The sequence below is a fragment of the Canis aureus genome, chromosome 33 (assembly GCF_053574225.1).
Source record: "Canis aureus isolate CA01 chromosome 33, VMU_Caureus_v.1.0, whole genome shotgun sequence".
NCBI classification, from domain to species: Eukaryota; Metazoa; Chordata; class Mammalia; order Carnivora; family Canidae; genus Canis; species Canis aureus.
This window is the reverse complement of record NC_135643.1, coordinates 12,541,492-12,560,211: the sequence shown is the minus strand read 5'-3', so window position 1 is coordinate 12,560,211 and position 18,720 is coordinate 12,541,492. Positions and strand designations below refer to the sequence as shown.

At 36.4% G+C, this 18,720-nt stretch overlaps 1 protein-coding gene across 7 annotated transcripts in view; it reads left to right on the top strand.

Moving 5' to 3' along the window:
• FAM13A (family with sequence similarity 13 member A) overlaps positions 1 to 18,720 on the top strand; it is a 336,858-nt gene that overhangs the window by 52,328 nt on the left and 265,810 nt on the right. For 6 of the 7 annotated variants that reach the window (XM_077882856.1, XM_077882855.1, XM_077882852.1 and 3 more), the window contains exons 2-3: positions 409 to 598; positions 7,470 to 7,679. In XM_077882856.1, the coding sequence (XP_077738982.1) occupies positions 442 to 598; positions 7,470 to 7,679 (367 nt within the window). In that variant the 5' untranslated portion in view covers positions 409 to 441. Of the gene's footprint in view, positions 1 to 408; positions 599 to 7,469; positions 7,680 to 18,720 lie in introns of those variants that run through there. The other variant, XM_077882857.1, reaches the window with a different exon arrangement.

The window sequence follows — 18,720 nt, the reverse complement described above, 5'->3', positions numbered from 1 at the left end:
TTTCATCTTTAGAAATCTTATTCTAGGATCTGCATGGTGTTTCAATGATCTTAGGAGTGTTTTATTTTCCTGTTGACCAGGTACCTGTGAGTCCCACCCCCTGGTTACTGTAATAATCTATCTTAGATACTGCAGTGTATTTCCTCTCTTCCTTAGCTACAATTAAGTTGTGGCTTTAGGTTTCTCGTTTTTCATTCCTTTTAACTATTCTATCCGTATGTGCCATTCATGACGCTGAGCAACATGTGAGAGATATTAGTAGTACTGAGTTGCATTGAAGTAAAAATAAGTGAAGACCACTCCTATGGGCCTCCAGATGCCTACATTCCAATTCAGGTTTGTCTTGTAACTATGCAGCCTCCTGTGGTCAATATGACTGACTGCTCTTCTTGGTTATGTTCTTTCAAGCAAAGTAAAGCAGCGGTTCGGCTGAAAGAAGACATGAAAAAGATAGTGGCAGTGCCACTAAATGAGCAGAGAAATTCTTCCTATAAAAAGTTATTTGGCGTCAGCCTCCAAGACCTCCAGCAGCAAGGGCTCACAGAGAACGGCATTCCAGCTATAGTGGGGACTCTAGTGGATTACTTGACAAAGCATGGTAAGTCCTGTTTTCATTCTGTTGTGTTTGTAGCTCCCACATACAAGAAGGTTTCTGTGTGAACTCACTCCTTCATGATGTATTAGAATATTTCCTAAAACACCTTAATTAGAATATCAAATTATGTAAGATGCCTTTTCCTTTGAAAAGACCATTAAGAGCATTATTACTGCCTAATATGATTTTGACAATACTATTCTGTTTACTATGAACCAATCAATTTAATCCTTGAGGTTTTTAGTTTGGAAAACTAGCACTAACAATAGTGCTCTTGAGTCATTAAATTCCAGCTGATAGTAATTTTTAGGGTAACATTTTGGGGGTATCTTTTTCAGCTGAGGTCAATCCTGAACTTCCTGGATGCCTTGATTACTTTCATAAGCTCAGTAGGGATACTAAAAAAAAAATTAAAAAAAATATATATATATGATATATAGCCTATTTGGGGGGATCATTTTCCATTTGAAGTGATGCACATAAGTATGTAAAACAATTAGAGAATAATTGAATTCATTGAATGATAAGATAAATTATTATTAAGAGATATCTTATAGCACAGCTTTTTTTATGATTTTATTTAAAAACCTGGATAAGTAGAGAGAAAATTCTTCCATTTCCCCTACATGCATTCACATTAGGGCAAAATGATAGGAAAACCCCAAACTACATAATAAATCTCAGTAAGTTTTAGAAGGTTTGGGAAGGAAGTGTTCCGAGGGAAAAGCTTGGAATTTTCATTGTTTCCTATACTAAAACAACATTTCTACACAAAAGACTCATTGCAAAATAGAGTTTAAAATTGGTAGGCGTTTTTAAAGGTAAAACTTGAGACTTGAGAAGCATTTGTATTTTGTGTGGGTTGCTTCCTTATCTTCCCATGATTACGAGTCCATTCCCCTTCCCTCCCCTCCACCTCGTCAGCTAAGAAGAATCCTTCATTGGAAATACGTGAGAAGCACAGTACATCTGTTCCTCTGTAGGAATGTGAGTCAACTTGTGATAGCAAGGAGTTCAGCCCTCAGAGGGTCAGGTGTTTTATGTTAACTGAAAAAACAACTATTTGCTCGGGTTACTAGGTATGTAGAGGACAAAATGATATTTTGTTCTGAAAGCTGGAGAGCCAGGCTTGCATTCTTACTTCATAGGAGCTATCTCCATATTTTTAGAGGATGATAAACTGCAGACAGGTAAGAGTCTTAGAGAAGAGCTCTGTGTTTATTAAAGTACTTTATACAGATTAAACAAAAAAGGGGTCATACAGGAATGGCAGGAAGATGGGACCTTGGCCTACGAGGTCTTGAAGCCACATTATATTGTTAGAGCTTTGAAGGACTCAAAAACACTCAATATTGAATAAAACTGTATCCTACTGATTTAGGTATAAATGGATCTCTAGGTAATTCATGTAATCTTTTAAATAGGGCTATTCAGTATTATTAATTTGGATACCAAAGTGTGACTACCTAAAATATTTTGGTTTTGGCATAGTCAGTGTTCTGATCTTTTATCCAATAATGACTAGCCTCTTGAGGTTACTCTTATGTAAAATCATTTTCATTTTTAAGTTTTAAAAATTATTGAATAGTTAATATACTTATGTGGTACAAAATACTGGAGGATATGCAATGAAAAATCTCTCCATCCAAAACCTGTCGCCTGATCATTCATTTCCTCTCCCAGAAACATTACTTCACCAGTGTCTGATACAGTCTTACAAAGATGTTTTATGAATATATAATCATATATGCATATGTTCTTTTTTCCCTTTGAACATAAATATAGCATACCATTCACACTGTTAGGAATCTTTTTAAAAAGTCGTTTAGTAGTATATTGTGGAGATCTTTCCATACTGCATTAAAAAGCTTTACTCATGTAATTCTTTCTTCCCCCCCTACACACTGTTTGACTATATACGTGTTTCATTTCTTCAAGCAGTCACATGCTGATGAATACTGAATTGTGTGCAGTCTTTTGCTGTCTGTAAGCAATGATTCAGTGACTAACCTTTCACATGTGTCATTTGGAGCATTGTGTATCTTTAGATCTGGGTTAAGGATATGTGGATTTATTTTTTTTTTAAGATTTTATTTATTTATTCATGAGAGACACAGAGAGAGAGGCAGAGACACAGGCAGAGGGAGAAACAGGCTCCACGCAGGGAGCCCGACGTGGGACTCGATCCTAGGTCTCCAGGATCACACCCTGGGCCGAAGGCGGCACTAAACCGCTGAGCCACCAGAGCTGCCCGGATATGTGGATTTATAATCAACTCTATAGGAGTTGAACCAGTTAAATTTACAGCATCATTGTATGAACATTTTGGCAAAATTTGAATTAGGTATTAGTTTCCTTTTCTCTCTTCTTACCCATAGTTAGAGTTTAATAGCATATATTCAGGTAATGCAAGCTAAGTATTTTTTTTATAATAAATTTATTTTTTATTGGTGTTCAATTTGCCAACATACAGAATAACACCCAGTGCTCATCCCGTCAAGTGCCCCCCTCAGTGCCCGTCCAAGCTAAGTATTTTAATGGGATAAATCAGTCATTCTTAACTAGAGATCTAAAATGGAAAATCAGTTATTCTTAAATGTAGTGATCCAAAGGGGCAACTGCACCCCAAGGTTTATAGCAGCAATGTCCACAATAACCAAACTATGAAAGAGCCCAGATGCCCATCGACAATGAATGTATAAATATGTGGGGTGTGTATGTATGCATACATATATGCCTTACTATGTCTTACTATGCCTTACTATGTCTGAAACTATCATGTTAATAAACCAAAAACTTTGTGCAAGTCTTGATGGGTAGAATGAAGTTCATGGGCAAGTTACTTCAGTCATGAATTTCATTAATTATTTTGTATTTTTTTAAGTCACCAAATACTTACTGTACATCTACTGTGCATGATACAATGGGCAGTCTGTCAGGTATCAGATGATAGGTCATATTATTTAACCCTGGGTAGATACTGTAGTCATATTTGATATTTAATATAAATGTAGACCTTTAACAACTTGAGGGAAGACTGTTGTAAAAGAATTTTAAGACAGAAGGAGTTTAAGGTCTCTATGAAGGCCTTTTAAAAAGACTTTGAACTTAAAAGGAAAAATACGTAATTTTTCCCATTTGAAGGAAAATCTTACAAGTTATAAGGTATATCATCTTTATGCTATTTAAAAATAACTAATTTTGCTGACCATGTTACAGGATTCCTTCCCTTTAGCATGAAGATCCTGGGAGATAACACAATTTGAAATAGTGTAGGACTCTCTTCTTACCACCAGGTGTCACAATATGCTCATGTATTGTCATACTATTTTCTGGGGCAAAGTATGCCGGTTAAGCAAATCCTGACTTGTGGCATTTTCAGTTTCTAATGATGCCTTCATAGTATTTTGAAATAAATATCTCAATTGTACAGAAAAGTGCCTGTCAATGGTGTAGATGTTATTTCATTTATATAATTCTTTCATTAATAGTAGCTGTTTCATGTTGAGAATCTCCGAAAACTTCACAAAGCCTGCTAAGCTTTTCCTTCCTCTGAACATTTCCTTTCCAGTCATCATTTCCTAAGAATTTAGATTAGGAAAATTGAAAGGTCATATAGTCTGGTAAGCCTCATATGGGTATTGGATATATTATAAATTTGTAAGGGCCTTTAAAAAGCCGTATGGATTTTTCCCCCCCAAACATAATAAAGCCAGGGGCAAATTGCCCCAAGTTGAAAATCGCTGGATATCATAAGAATTGTTTAAGTGAGGGGATCCCTGGGTGGCTCAGCGGTTTCGCGCCTGCCTTTGGCCCAGGGTGCAATCCTGGAGTCCCGGGATTGAGTCCCGCGTCAGGCTCCCGGCATGGAGCCTGCTTCTCCCTCTGCCTGTGTCTCTGCCTCTCTCTCTCTATGTCTATCATAAATAAATAAATGAAAATAAATCTTAAAAAAAAAAAAAAAGAATTGTTTAAGTGATAGATGTTTTTGAGAGAAGAGAGTTAAACAAATAGAAAAGGAGCGGAAAAAATAGTTAAAAAGTGAATTTCATTGACTTCCATTTACACCTTCTCTTTCCACTAGTAAAGGCTAGGGGGATCAGGGACCTTGAAGACCAAAGCCAGTTCTTGGAGCTGGGCAGTTATTTTGGAATAACTGGAAGTATTTATTTGAGGGAAGGGTCAAAAAGCCTTGTTGGAAAAGAAAACCTAAGGTCAAAGCTAGAAAAACACTGAGAGATCCGGTCCAAGAGGCATTTGCTCGCCAAAACCAGGCTCAGAAACTGGGTAGATATAGGACTGGGATATAGAATTCTAAATTTTCATGATTTGGGCCTTGACCAAGGATGGGTGGTATTTTTGGGGCGCTATCTGTTGATGGCAGTACACATTTCTGAAGTTACAGATGAAGCTTCTAAAGGAGGAAATAGACCTTGAAAGCTTTAAAAATGAGTTAAACAAGAAGTCTCTCAATAACAGATACTCTGCAATACTAAAGGGAATGGCATCTTACTTACCTGTTGCTGTGTAACAGATTACTCCAAAGTGTAGTGATTTAAAACAACAATGTTAGGGGCGCCTGGGTGGCTTTAGTTGGTTAAGTGTCTGCCTTTGGCTCAGGTCAGGATTCTGGGATTAAGCTCTATGTGGGGCTCCCTGCTTCTCCTTCTGCCTCTCCCCATGCTTGTGCACTTTATCAAATAAATAAAATCTTTAAAATTTAATAAAAGTAACTATTATTTCACAGTTTCTGCAGGTCAGGAATCTAGGCACAGTTGAGTTGTATCTTCTGTCTTGTGCCTTTTTGTAAGGCTGCAGTTGTGATGTTGGCTAAGGCTGTATCCATAATAGTACTTGACTGGGGGAAAGGTTCACTTCTAAGCTCATTCACGTGGTTGTTAGCAGGATTCAGTTCCTTGTGGGCTGTTGACCTGAGGGTCTCAGTTACTCACCGGCTGTTGTCCAGAAACTACCCTTAGTTCCTTGCCACGTGGACTTCTTCATAAGATAGCTAACCAAATAAAAAGCAGCTGATTCATCAGAGTGAGCAAGCCAGAAAAGCCAGAGAGAGACAAACAAGTAAGACGCACATCAATCTTTTATAACGTAATCTCAAAAGCAAGATTAGAACCTAATTATGTAATTTTGTTATATTCTGTTGGTTAGAAGCAAGTCACTAGATCCAGATCACACACGAGGGGAAGAGATTACTTACACAAGAGTGTGGATATCAGGAGAATGGGCATTATTAGGGCCATTTAAGAAGCTGCCTACCACACATACTGACTAGTATCTCCTCTGATTAATATCCTCTCCGGTTTCCTAAACTTTTGTCAAAATTGGAGCTAAAATTCGTGTCAACTTTTGATGTTCATGTTCTTCACATTTCGTATGCAACTTACCACTACAAGCTCCATAAGGGTAATGGTAGTGTTTGAATTTTTTTCCTGTTTTTTTTTTTTTTAAGTTCTGTAACATAGCGCCAGATACTTATTAAATTCATCACCCCTACTTCATCTTATCTTTTACAGTGCTTTCTCCTGGATTCCTATTTTTAAACCTTAAAATTACCTTTCAACTTTTCCTTCCCTTTTGTACTAAGTTATGAAATCTTTTTTTTTTTTCTCCTTTTCAGCCTTCCCACTGGAATCTTTCTTACTGCCTTAGAGTAGAATGTGGTTCAAGAAAGCCATCTTTCTGCTCTCTCCATTCTCTTTGCTAGCAAGATCTTCCTTAACCCCTGATTGTATTATGTTCCCCCTCCTCCTTAGTGCTCCCATATAAAGTCTGCCCTTTTTGTTCTTAATTAAGCTCTAAGCCCAGTGTGGGGCTCAAACTCATGACCCCAAAATCAAGAGTTGAATGTTTTACAGACTGAGCCAGCCAGACGCACCAGGTCTTTGCTCTTGAACTCGACATTTGTGTCCCTGTCCCATTTCTCCCATTTTATTACCCCATTGCTCTTTGACTTAAGCACTCCACATTTCCATGTGTTTATCTTCCTTTATGATGTCATGTTTCTCAGTTCATATATTTGCTTCTCTTTGTTGAGGATAAATCAAGATGTTATGTGTCCTACTGCTTGACCCTATGGGGCCCCTTAAAAAGAAAAAGAATACAAAATTAATAAGAATTAGGAACAACAAAAAAAAAAGAATTAGGAACAGAGCACTGGGAAGGGCCTAAATAAATGAGGAGCCCTGAAGTTTAAACTGCATTAGCTTCACAGTTTATCAGCCCCAGTCTTCCCATCTTCCCTATGCTTTAGCCAAACATGGTGTAAAACATCCAAAGGCTGCTTTATGGATGCTTCTGTGCTGACCCTCACCAACAGTAATATCCCCTCTCAACTGGCTGATGGGAAGGAAGTTGTCTTATACTACCTTATGGTCTCATAAAGTCTTACCCTTTGAATTCAGTGATTAGTAAAGTATTTCTTATTACAAAGGTAATCACATACAGTTAAGTTTCTTACATACATGTTAGTTTTGTTTTGTTTTTAATAGTTTTCAAAATACTAAGCTGCTCTTGGAGCCCAGAGTAAGTTTCTATCATGTATTACAGAATATATATGAATGTAATTTCTTTTCTTTGCAAAATAACATATATTCTGTTTATATGTGTCCTAACCTTATTTATAGAGGTCAGCTTTTATAACAATCCTATATGACCTTTTTAGTTGATATCTAGTAGGTTTGAAAATCGATTATTATAAGAAAGCATTTTTACAGAATGTGAACATCTTCCAGTACTGGATAATCATTTAGAAAATCCTGCACCGCGATTTACTTATTTTGTTGTCACTGTTCTCTGGAGTTAGTGTCTGCCTGTGACAGACTTCTATTTATTTTCTGTGTCTGCTCTCCTCCTCCAGGACTCACCCAGGAAGGCCTTTTTAGGGTGAATGGCAATGTAAAGGTGGTGGAACAGCTCCGATGGAAGTTTGAGAGTGGAGCGCCTGTGGAGCTTGGGAAGGATGGTGATGTCTGTTCCGCTGCCAGTCTATTGAAGCTCTTTCTGAGGGAGCTGCCAGAGAGTGTGATCACCTCAACATTGTACCCTCGATTCATTCAGCTCTTCCAGGGTTAGTGCAGTAAAATCCTTCTAGCACTTCAGGTGGTTTTATTTTTCAGTTAAAACTAATGAAGCCTTTAAATATTGAACACCTAAAATTTAAATATCAGGCTAAGCTTTTAAATACTAGTGGTTTCTCAGTAACCACCATCTTTCTATGTTAGTTACTCCAGGACCTCCTTTTCTACCCTAAAATAATACTGAAGTGATTATGAAATACTGCTAGTAAGTGTCATTTCTGAGACTATTGGTGAATTCATATACTTAATATAGGATAACCCTAATGTTATGGGCCAAAAAAATTCTTTTCTGACTAGTGACTGTCATACAAGGAGTGAGAATAGGGCATTAAATTCTATGTAGGAAATACTAATTAATTAAATTGCATTTGGTTAGTGACTTTGAGACTAAAACGTAGGTGGTGTGCTGTCTTTCTCATTAGCAAGATTGAGTCCTAAAATAATTGTGTTCATTTTACACAACTGGAAGAAAATTGATTTTTGATTGCATTATGACATGATTTTGAATGAAGAAACTTCATTTTGAAAGGTTGTAATTATAGGCAAAATCATTATTTAGTTCTCCCTCCTAACTATAGTAGGAAAAATGATTTAGTCTTCAAAAGCCATTTCTTTCCTGATTTGTGGCAAGTTAGAGTGAAAAAGAAAATATATTTTTCTAATTGCCAGATTAAAAAGGATGTTGCTTAAAACCACATTCCTTTAAAGTAGTGGTATAATTATTCACATCTAGTATACTAGAGAATGGATAAGCACGAAGGCCATGTTGTTGTGTTGTATTCTGTTGGAAAATAGTGATCAAATTTGAAAGCAAAAATTGCAGAAACCATATGTTCTGGTTATCTAAGTGCTCTTAAGCTTTCTACACTGGTAAGTGATAGTAAGTGATCTGTTTGAGGCTTTTTTGTTAGAAACTGAGCTTTTTCACATTAATATGTATGAGAATTTGAAGGAGGTAGCCATTGCTCCTTAACTGATTTTTATAAGGAATATTTTAGCCTTGTCATGGAGATGTTAAATTTTAAGATAAATTTCTGAAAATCATTTTAAAATGATTGCTACAAAAGTTGAAGTTTTAAATATATCCTTCATATAAAATATTTAGTAATCACATATTTAGTATTCCTAAGAGTCTTTATTTTGTCTTAATATTAAAATACTAATACTATAATATTTGTGAATACTTGTGAATTTTAAAAGACTATCATGTTTCTAGAATAGCTTTCATTTGATAAAGAGAATGCACTGTCTTAATATTTTTGTTACATTATAGTAATATTTTGTTATACTTTAGCTCTTCTTTATAAGTTATCTTCTCAATCATGACCTGTCTCCTTGGTGGCCAAGCAATTTGATTTGCATCATAAAAAGCAAGTGGTATCCTTCTAAAAGTAAGTCTGGTTATATATCTAGCCTAAGAGATTGTGTAATTATGTACCCATAACAAATTCTAAATACGACAGAGACCCTGACTTTTGCCTTACTAGTGTTCTCATTTCCTAAAAAACTCTGGAGCTAGGTCTGAGATGTTCAATAAAGGAGTTATTAATAGAAGTACCTACTAATTGTAAGCTGCTAAGTGAAAGGATGGAATAAAGTATGCTTTTAGCTATTAGACAGTATAGCGTCTTGAAAATACATTTCTCTTTAATAATTCAGTTAGAAAAGCTATGGTACTTCTCTTGGTTTATGCTGTATGTGGTATTCTTATAGTAGTACATGCTAACTGGTCCCTCAAAATCTGGAAGCAGCAAGGCTCTTTACAGACTCACTAAAGGCAGATGTTATGCTTGGCCATTGAAATGTAGCAAGTATGTAACAGAAGTGTGTTGATGAAACTTCCTTAGTAAAGATGACCCTACTTTTATATTTCAGTCCTCCTATAACAGATTAAATAGTGTTTATATTCTGTCACAACTTCATGCCAGATTTCCTTTTTAAAAAAATATTAAGGGGCTTCAAATTCTATCCTGCGTAAAGAGCAAGGTATTTCATAATTGAATATACTTACAATTTTTCACATCAAGATCCTCTCTTCTCTGCTTTATGGGGTAGAATTGTAGAGCCTCAACTAAGTATTTTTTCAGACATTTAGACTAAACCAAAACTTCCACAGAGGACAATCTGAATGCTGCCAATAAGCATTCTTTCTGCTCTAAGTCATCCTTTGATCATGTAGATCAACAATGACCCTCTGTGTGGAGGAACACTATTTAGATTCTTTCATTTATGTAACATTATGTAACAGATTATCAACTTGACTGGTATCTAAAGTTATGAGATTGTATCTTTAGTAAGCATACCAATATTTCTGCATACCAGGCATTTATCAAAAGCTTCTATCTGAACTTGATGTCTGTCAGAACCTTTTGCTTGAGTCACAGCTCTGGTTTAGACCGTTCATACTTTAGAAAGACTTTAAAGGACTTTAGTGGTCATCATTCCCGGTGGTCATGTTAAACTTACCTCTGACTGCAACAACTTGCCTTTCTTAAGGTTTCCAGTGTAATTGTCTCAGCTTGGTAACATTTCATGATTTTTGATCTCTTACCCTTACCTAGGTGGGCCAATAACCTATTTTTTTTTATTTTAACAATCTCAGTTATGTTTTGGGAATAGATGTGGATTGATTGCAAGCAATAAAAAGAAGATAGGATAGCATTCATTTCATTTAGGATTAACTAGAAATCCCTTTATTTCAGTGTTATCTGTTAAAAATCTTCTGTAATATAAATGCAAGTATCTCCATCTCACAACGAATGTTTTTTGTTGTTACTTGATGAGTTGGAATTGGACCAGTCCATCAATATTTTAGTTGCTCCTACTTGGACACAGGATGAAACCAAGAAATAAAAGATTAAGTGTTCTGACTTCGAGTGTGTGATTTAATTGGGGAGGTAGAATGTATATGGTATACATTTCAAATGAGTGATAAGAACATCCAGTCAGTGGTAACAAGAAGAGAGGGAAATCAGTTTGGATTATGGTGGTCAGAGAACAACTTTGTGGAAAAAGTAAAATGAGGCACATAAGATGATTTTGGATAGAAAGGAAAACCATATAGGCCAGAAAAAGGTTATGAGTAAAAACACGGTCAGTGTGAGACAGAATGTCTGACAGAGCTGTTACAGCAGGAAATTAGCAAATGGAATAATTTTAAAAGTAGACTTGAGGGACACCTGGGTGGCTTAGGCAGATAAGCATTCAACTCTTGATTTTGACTCAAGTCTTGATCTCAGGGTAGAGATCATGGGGCTCTCAAGATGCACTGGGTGAGGAGCCTGCTTAAGATTCTCTCTCTTCCTCTCCCTTTGCCCCTCCCCCTTCACACACCATCTCTCCAAAACATTAAATTAAACTAAATAATAAATACTTAAATAAATGTAGGCTGAGACTAGATGGTAGAGCATTTTGAATTTTAGGTTAAGGAATTAGTATTGACCTCCAAACAGTAAATTTTGAAGAAAATTCGAAGGATAGAAGCAGTATTTGAAGCGGTGCTATGTAAGATGGATGGATGGGAAGGTGCAGGGAGAACATCTAGAAGACCCGCATGTCAGGTTTAATCCGGGTGATAGTGAAATGAAATAGAGAGGCAGGCAAAGGTGTGTCGAGGCAAGCCTTTAATGGAAGCGCTCTCGGGCGAGGTTCCGCGGCCCTGTAAGGGAGTGAAGCCGGGGAAGTCACGGGGCCAGGGAAGTCGTGCCCAAAGGGAGTACATGTGAGCTTTTTAAGGGGAGAGGGGGAAGGGGTTGTGTCTGTGTGGGGTGATAGTATTAGGGCATATTACTGGTGGAATCGGTATGGGGCGATAACTGCTTATGCCCTTATAATGGGGTTTGGGTAAGGTGCAGTTCAGGTCTCCTGCATAGGTCCTGTCTCCCCATGATGACCTGTCCTTGGGCGGTCTGCTGGTGGTGGGAAAGTTCCGAGGCGAGGGTAACAAGATAGAAGGTCCGCCACCATTTTGTTGGTGCCTCCTGATTCCCCTTGACCCCACCAGCCCAATACAGCAAAAACTAGGTCTTGGTCCTAAGGACCTGTATCTGACAAATAATTGGCAGTGGATTTTCTTTTTAATTGAGGTAAAGTATATGTAACATAAGATGACCATTTTAACCATTTTTAGGTGCACACCTCAGTGGCATTAAATACATTCACACTTTTGTACAGCCGTCACCACTATGCATCTCTAGAACTTTCTCAGCATCCCAACAGAAACTGGTAATGGAATTTTAAAGAAAACATAAACAGAGCAGGGTGGCCAGTAGTTAATGAGGGTGAGTAAGGAGTCAAAGATAATCCTATGGCTTTGAGTTCATGTGACTTGAATCTACCCTTAAAGAGGATGTTAGGTAGGAGTAGTGTGATGGCCCAACTCTGATGCCCATGTTTGGGGAGGGCTATGTTGTCAGAAGGCCAGTTTGTCACTCTATTGTGAATAGAAACTAATAAGATTGGATTGTTTGTTTCTTTGGTGTTGAGTTTAATAAGTTCTTTATAGATCTTGGAAACTAGCCCTTTATCTGATATGTCATTTGCAAATATCTTCTCCCATTCTGTAGGTTGTCTTTGAGTTTTGTTGACTGTATCCTTTGCTGTGCAAAAGCTTCTTATCTTGATGAAGTCCCAATAGTTCATTTTTGCTTTTGTTTCTTTTGCCTTCGTGGATGTATCTTGCAAGAAGTTACTATGGCCGAGTTCAAAAAGGGTGTTGCCTGTGTTCTTCTCTAGGATTTTGATGGAATCTTGTCTCACATTTAGATCATTCATCCATTTTGAGTTTATCTTTGTGTATGGTGAAAGAGAGTGGTCTAGTTTCATTCTTTTGCATGTGGATGTCCAATTTTCCCAGCACCATTTATTGAAGAGACTGTCTTTCTTCCAATGGAAAGTTTTAAGATAAGGTTGAAGTAGCACCAGGGAGAGCTCCCTGCTGACTCAGTGCTTTGAGGAGACCTGAGGCAACTTTTGTTCTTTTTGTCTACAGTAATTCAAATCTTTTCTGTCTGTACTTAGGGTGGGGCCTTTACTTATTAAAATGCTCTTTAGTCTGTCTGACCTGATCTTTTGTATTGAAAGGAAGAAGCAGAGTCATGAACTTTCTAGGAACCTTTTACTGCTGACTAATGCTCCTTTCCCTGTCTCCAGGTGAATCTGGAACTTAAGCCAAAAGCTCAAATGCTATGAGCTTGGTAGAGTCTGATGATCCCTTTGTAGGGCTTTATTAATCATCTTTCTCAGATCCTGCTATTGCTAATGAAGGAAGAGAGATCCTGATGTGGCATCTTGACAATTGGTCCATTAATATAAATAATGGAAGTCACGAAGGGAAGGTAATTATGAGGCCATGGAGAGGAGCTCATTTTAAATAGATGACTAAAATGAATGTTAGTGCTTAGGAGAAAGGGATGAAGGCTAAAGATGTGAATATCATAGCCCTCTATGTAGACTCATCTGAACAATGGAAATTTATTTTCTCATAGCTCTCAAGGCTGGAAGTCCAAGATCAAAGTACTGGGCAGGGTGGTTTCCAGTAAGATCTCTCTCCTTGTCTTGCAGATGGTACCTTCTCACCATGTTCTCACATGGCCTTTTTCTTATAAGGACACTACTGCATTGGACTAGGATCCTACCTCTATGGGCTCATCTAACCTTGATTGCCTTCCATTAAATCCCTGTCTCCAAATACAGTCACATTGGGGATTAGGGCTTCAACCTGTGAGTTTTGCATGGACAAAATTTACTCCATAACATGTGTTTTTAAACATGTATTGTAATTTAAAAAAATGTGTTATGATTTGATAAATGAGTGTAAAATAACAAAAGCCTATGGTGGTGCTAAATAGGTGAGAAATTATTATAGAATTAATGTTTTTGCCTTAGAAATCTTAAATGACTGACATAGCTAGGAGTAACAAAGTGAGTTTAAAATAAATGATTTTTTGTGAGAAAAATTTTTATTGGAGTGTGTTTTCTTGATTTATATAGATAATTTCCTGTGTTTTATGTTTCTATTTTAATACTTAAGAATTTATGCCTTTTAGTAGTAATAATAGATATTAAACTATTTCCTATTCAGTTTAATAGATAGCAGATATTTATATAATTTCTTTTCATCCCTGCACCAGCTCTAATAAGGTATAGGCAGGATAATCTTCATTTTGAAGAAAGAAATTATACCACGTGGGTTAGAGTGGAGGATCTGGATCCACTCTGACTAGTTTCAAATCTCTATTTGCCATTTGTTAGCTGCATTAATATGATCAAATTACTTAACCTTTTTGTGCGTTGATGTATTAGCTATCTATTGCTGTATAATAATTACTCCAAAATTTAGGGCCTTAAAACAATAGTAAACATTTATTTTCTTTCACAGTTTCCGTGGGTTGGGAATTTAGGTGTAATTTAGCTGGGTAGTACTGGTTCAAGGTCTGTCAGGAAGATGTTGTCAAGAGGTGTCAAGGGCTGCAGTTATCTGAAGGCTTAACTGGGGCTAGAAGATGTGCTTCCGAGGTGGTTCACTTACATGGCTGGGCAATTTAGTGCTGGTTCCTGGCAAGAGACCACAGATCCTTCCTATACTGGTCTCTGTAGTTGACTGCTAGCTGGCTTCCCTTACCATGAGAAACTTGAGAGAGATGAAAGCTACACTTTGAATGATTGAGCATCAGAAGACAAACTATATTTTGTACCACATTCTGTTCATGAAGATCAGGTCAATAATCTGGTTTATATTCAAGGGGAGAAGAATCTGGGGTCCTCTTTTGAAGGGAGAGGTGTCAGGCTTTGTGGACATTTTAAAACTACCACTCTTAGCTTCCCTGTTAAATGGAGATCGTATTAGTGTGTACTTCTTGAGTTTATTGTGGAAACTGAGTTTATCCATGCAAACCCTTAAAACAAAAATAAATATTTAATAAATGTCAAGCCAATGCTTCTCAACTGTGGCAGCCCAGAGATCAAGTCATATCATATGCCAATTAAATCATTCTGTATTAAGATGACCATCCTAACATCTGTCCTAACATCTGTCCTTCCTTCCTGGCCAGGGGTGAGTGAGGGGGTGGGCTGCAAGACAGAGGGAGAGAGTCTGAAGCTGATTCTGCCCTGAGCATGGAGCCTGACACAGGGCTCGATCTCATGAGCCTGAGATCATGACCTAAGCTAAATCCAAGAGTCAGATTCTTAACCAATTATGCCACCCAGGCACCCAAAATTCACAATTTAATGCAGTCTTCCTTCCTCATCCTTATGTCCGAGTTCCTCCTCAGCCCACTCCTCTGCCCCTTCTTTCCTTGTTTATAAGAAGGCAAGCCATTTAGTGCAGTTCACTCCACTTTTTGCTTTCAAGCCTAAAACTTGCCTTGTCCTTTTTTGTACCCTAACTTTGCCATCTCTTAAAGAAAAAAAAATGACCAGAGAGTTACAGAAGAATAAGTGTACTGCCTGCCTAATGATTAAGAAAGAGTAAAAAAGAGAAAATTAGGACTCAATTTCAAGTTAAGATAAAGATTTCAAAATTCTTGCCCAAATTAATTGAAATTACTTGAATTTTTGATTATTGGTTGAGTTAGCAAATCACACAAGATGGACTTGGGAATATTTTTATATCGGTTGCAAGTTATTTTTATTTTGTTTGATATTTTACATGACTTTAATGAAAATTGAAGCCTGCAAATAAACATTGCCAGTTATGCATATGAAATCAGTGATTAAAATTTTCCTTTTAAATTTTTAAATTGAGGTGTAGGCATTAGTTTTATTATTCTATTGCTTACATAAAAAAACTAGGATACTCTCCTTCCATCAACGAGCTTGTAGTTTGGTTTGAGAATTGAACACGTACAACTGATAATTAGTGATATTGAACATTTTATGTGCATGTTGGTTATCTGTATGCCTTCTTCAGAAAAATGTCTGTTTAGATATTCTGCTCATTTTTAAAGCAGATTGTTTTGATTTGGAGTTTGTTTTTGGTCTTGTTTTGCATGTTAAGATGTTTGAGATCTTTATATATTTTGGATATTAAGTTCTTATATGAATATTAAAATACTTGTAAATATTTTCTCCCATTCAGTAGGTTGCCTTTTAATTTTTTTCTATACAGCTTTTTAGTTTGATGTAGTCCCACTTATTTTTGCTTTTGTCTTGAAGAATCAGATCCAATAATTCAAGATCAATGTCAAGGAGCTTATCGCCTATATTTGCTCCGAGACATTTTATGGTTTCGGGTCGAACAATCAAGTCTTTAATCTACTTTGAGTTAATTCTCATGTATGGTGTAAGGTAGTGGTTTAGTTCCATTCTTTGATATGTCTGTCCAGTTTTCCCAGCATTTATTAAAGAGACTGTCCCTGACTTTTTTTATTTCTGGAAGTATTCACATTTGTGATTGTAGATAGTGCTTAAAACTATGCACAAATAATTTTTTAAAGTTATCTGTAAGACTGAATTGGCAATTAAAGTGGATGTTGCTTATTTATGCACTACAGAATGTAATATATTGTGTTACTGTTTAGGCTGCAGATTAATAAGTTTATGAACGTGAAAAAGCGGGTCTTGGCTGTAAATATCTACCTGATTCGAGCTTTTAAAACTCTGCAATAGGGTATGGTAATACAGTACTTGTAGTGACACTGGAAATAAAGCATTGTCGTTGCTTTAAGGATTTACGATGGATTCTGACACGGAAGAGTTGGAGCCAACTATACTTTCTTACACATAGATGGAAATAATGTTTGGATATGAAAAAGGAATCTGTTTACTGTTAACTTTATTTCATAGGCCTTTACAAAATAATGTACTAATCACTTTTTTGAGTTCGAGACATTTCAATTCCAGGGTAAAAAACAGGGATTTTAAAAATTTGCATTTCTATTCCTGTAGTACCAATTTAAAACAAATGCTTAAAATCAGCTGTTTGCTATCCCAGGGGAAGAAGGCAACTTGAAGTTACTTACTGATAAATAGCTTTTTTTCCCCAAATGTTACTTTTCTGCAGTGTCTAACCTATAATGTCACATGTTCTGTTTGCACTGTTGCAATATGGATCAAAAATCTTCTGACAAAGGGTTAGGGGAATGTTGGTATCTGTCTTCTCCTGTTTGTTCACTCCTGTTTTATTGGAGTGATCTACTCTATAAACCTGTGGTCATCACCTAAATATAAGTTGTGAATGTATCATCTTTTGCTTGGTTATTTCAATCATGCTGCAATATATAATCAGATGTGGCACAGTTTATCAGCTTGATTCTAGGAAGTGCGTGGATACGATTCATTGCCCCATGCTATTGAACTAACCTTGTGTGTTTGCTGTTACTTACTTTTTACAAGCATCATAACAAAATGTAAATTGTTTCTTTAGAGGAAAGGAGTCTTATTTAATGTAGTCTAAGGACTTTTCCAAAGAAAATAAAATACTGTTGAAAATGATATCTATGTTTTAGCCTTCAGCAATTGATGGCACTTTGTTGTGGTGTCTGCCTCCATTATAGGGATTCTCATTAACCTCGCTACAAAGGACCCTTGTTTATTAGTTTCTCTAGATCTCTGTTCTAAGCAATCTGTTAGTGCTGATGAATTCTGTAGGAGGGTCTATTCTGAGCCATTAACTTTCAGTAAGAGGAAAATAGGTTACCAAAAAGACCACTGAAGTAGGGGGTGCCCTGGGTAGAGGGTTGGGTATTTGTTTTGAGAATTAAAAACTATGAAACACTTTGTATGCAACTGATTTTTCTTTTTAAATAAACACATTTAAAGATGTTGAAGAAAAAAATAGTCCATTCCAATTGTATATTCTTGGCTGCTTTGTTGAAAATTAATTGGCTATATATGCATGAGTTTATTTCTGGGCATTCTATTATGTTTCATTGATCTGTGTGTGTGTGTATTTATGCTAATAGTGTATTTTTTTATTACTATAGCTTTGCAGTATAATTTGAAATCAGGAAGCATGATACTACCATCATTGTTCTTTCTCAAGATTGTTTTGGCTATTCAAGACTTTTGTGGTTCCACACCCATTTTAGGATTATTTGTTCCATTTCTGTGAAAAATACCAATAGAATATTGATAGGGATTGCATTGAATCTGAGATTGCCTTGGGTAATATGGACGTTTTAATAATGTTAATTCTTCTGATCCGTGAACATGGAATACCTTTCCATTTATTTGATGATTCTTCAATTTCTTTAGATAGTATCTTGTAGGAGTCAGTATACAGGTCTTTCACCTCCTTGGTTAAATTTATTCCTAGGTATTTTTTTAATGTAATTGTAAATGGGACTATTTTCTTAATTTCTCTTATAGTTTTTCATGCATAGACACATAACATATCTACACTGATATATTGTATCCTGCAACTTTGTTAAATTCATTTATTCTAACTGTTCTTTGGTGGAGTCTTTAAGGTTTTTTTTATATATACTATTATGTCATCTGTGAATAGTGACAGTTTTACTTCTTTTCCAATTTGAATGCCTTTATTTATTTATTTGTTTGTTTGCCTAATTGCTGTGACTAGGATTTCCAATACTCTTTTAATAAAAGTGGTACGAGTGGCCATCCTTGTCTTGTCCTGATCTTAGAGAAAAAGCTTTCAACTTTTTACCCTTCAGCATGATGCTAACTGTAGGCTTTCGTATATGGCCTTAATTATATTGAGATTCATTCCCTTTATACCCACTTGGTTAAAAGTTTTTATCATAAGTAGATGTTTAATTTTGTCAGATGTGGGACACCTGGGAGGCTCAGTGGTTGAGCATCTGCCTTTGGCTCAGGTCATGATTCCAGTGTCCTGGGATCAAGTCCCACATCAGGCTCACCACAGGTAGTCTGCTTCTCCTTCTGCCTCTCTATCTGCCCCCTCTCTGTGTCTTTTATGAATAAATAAATACAATCTTTAAAATAATAATTATTTGTCAGATGTTTTTACTGCACCTATTGAGATGATCATATGATTTTTATTACTCATTTTGTTAATGTGGTATATCACATTGATGGATTTGTAGATACTGAACCATTTTTGCA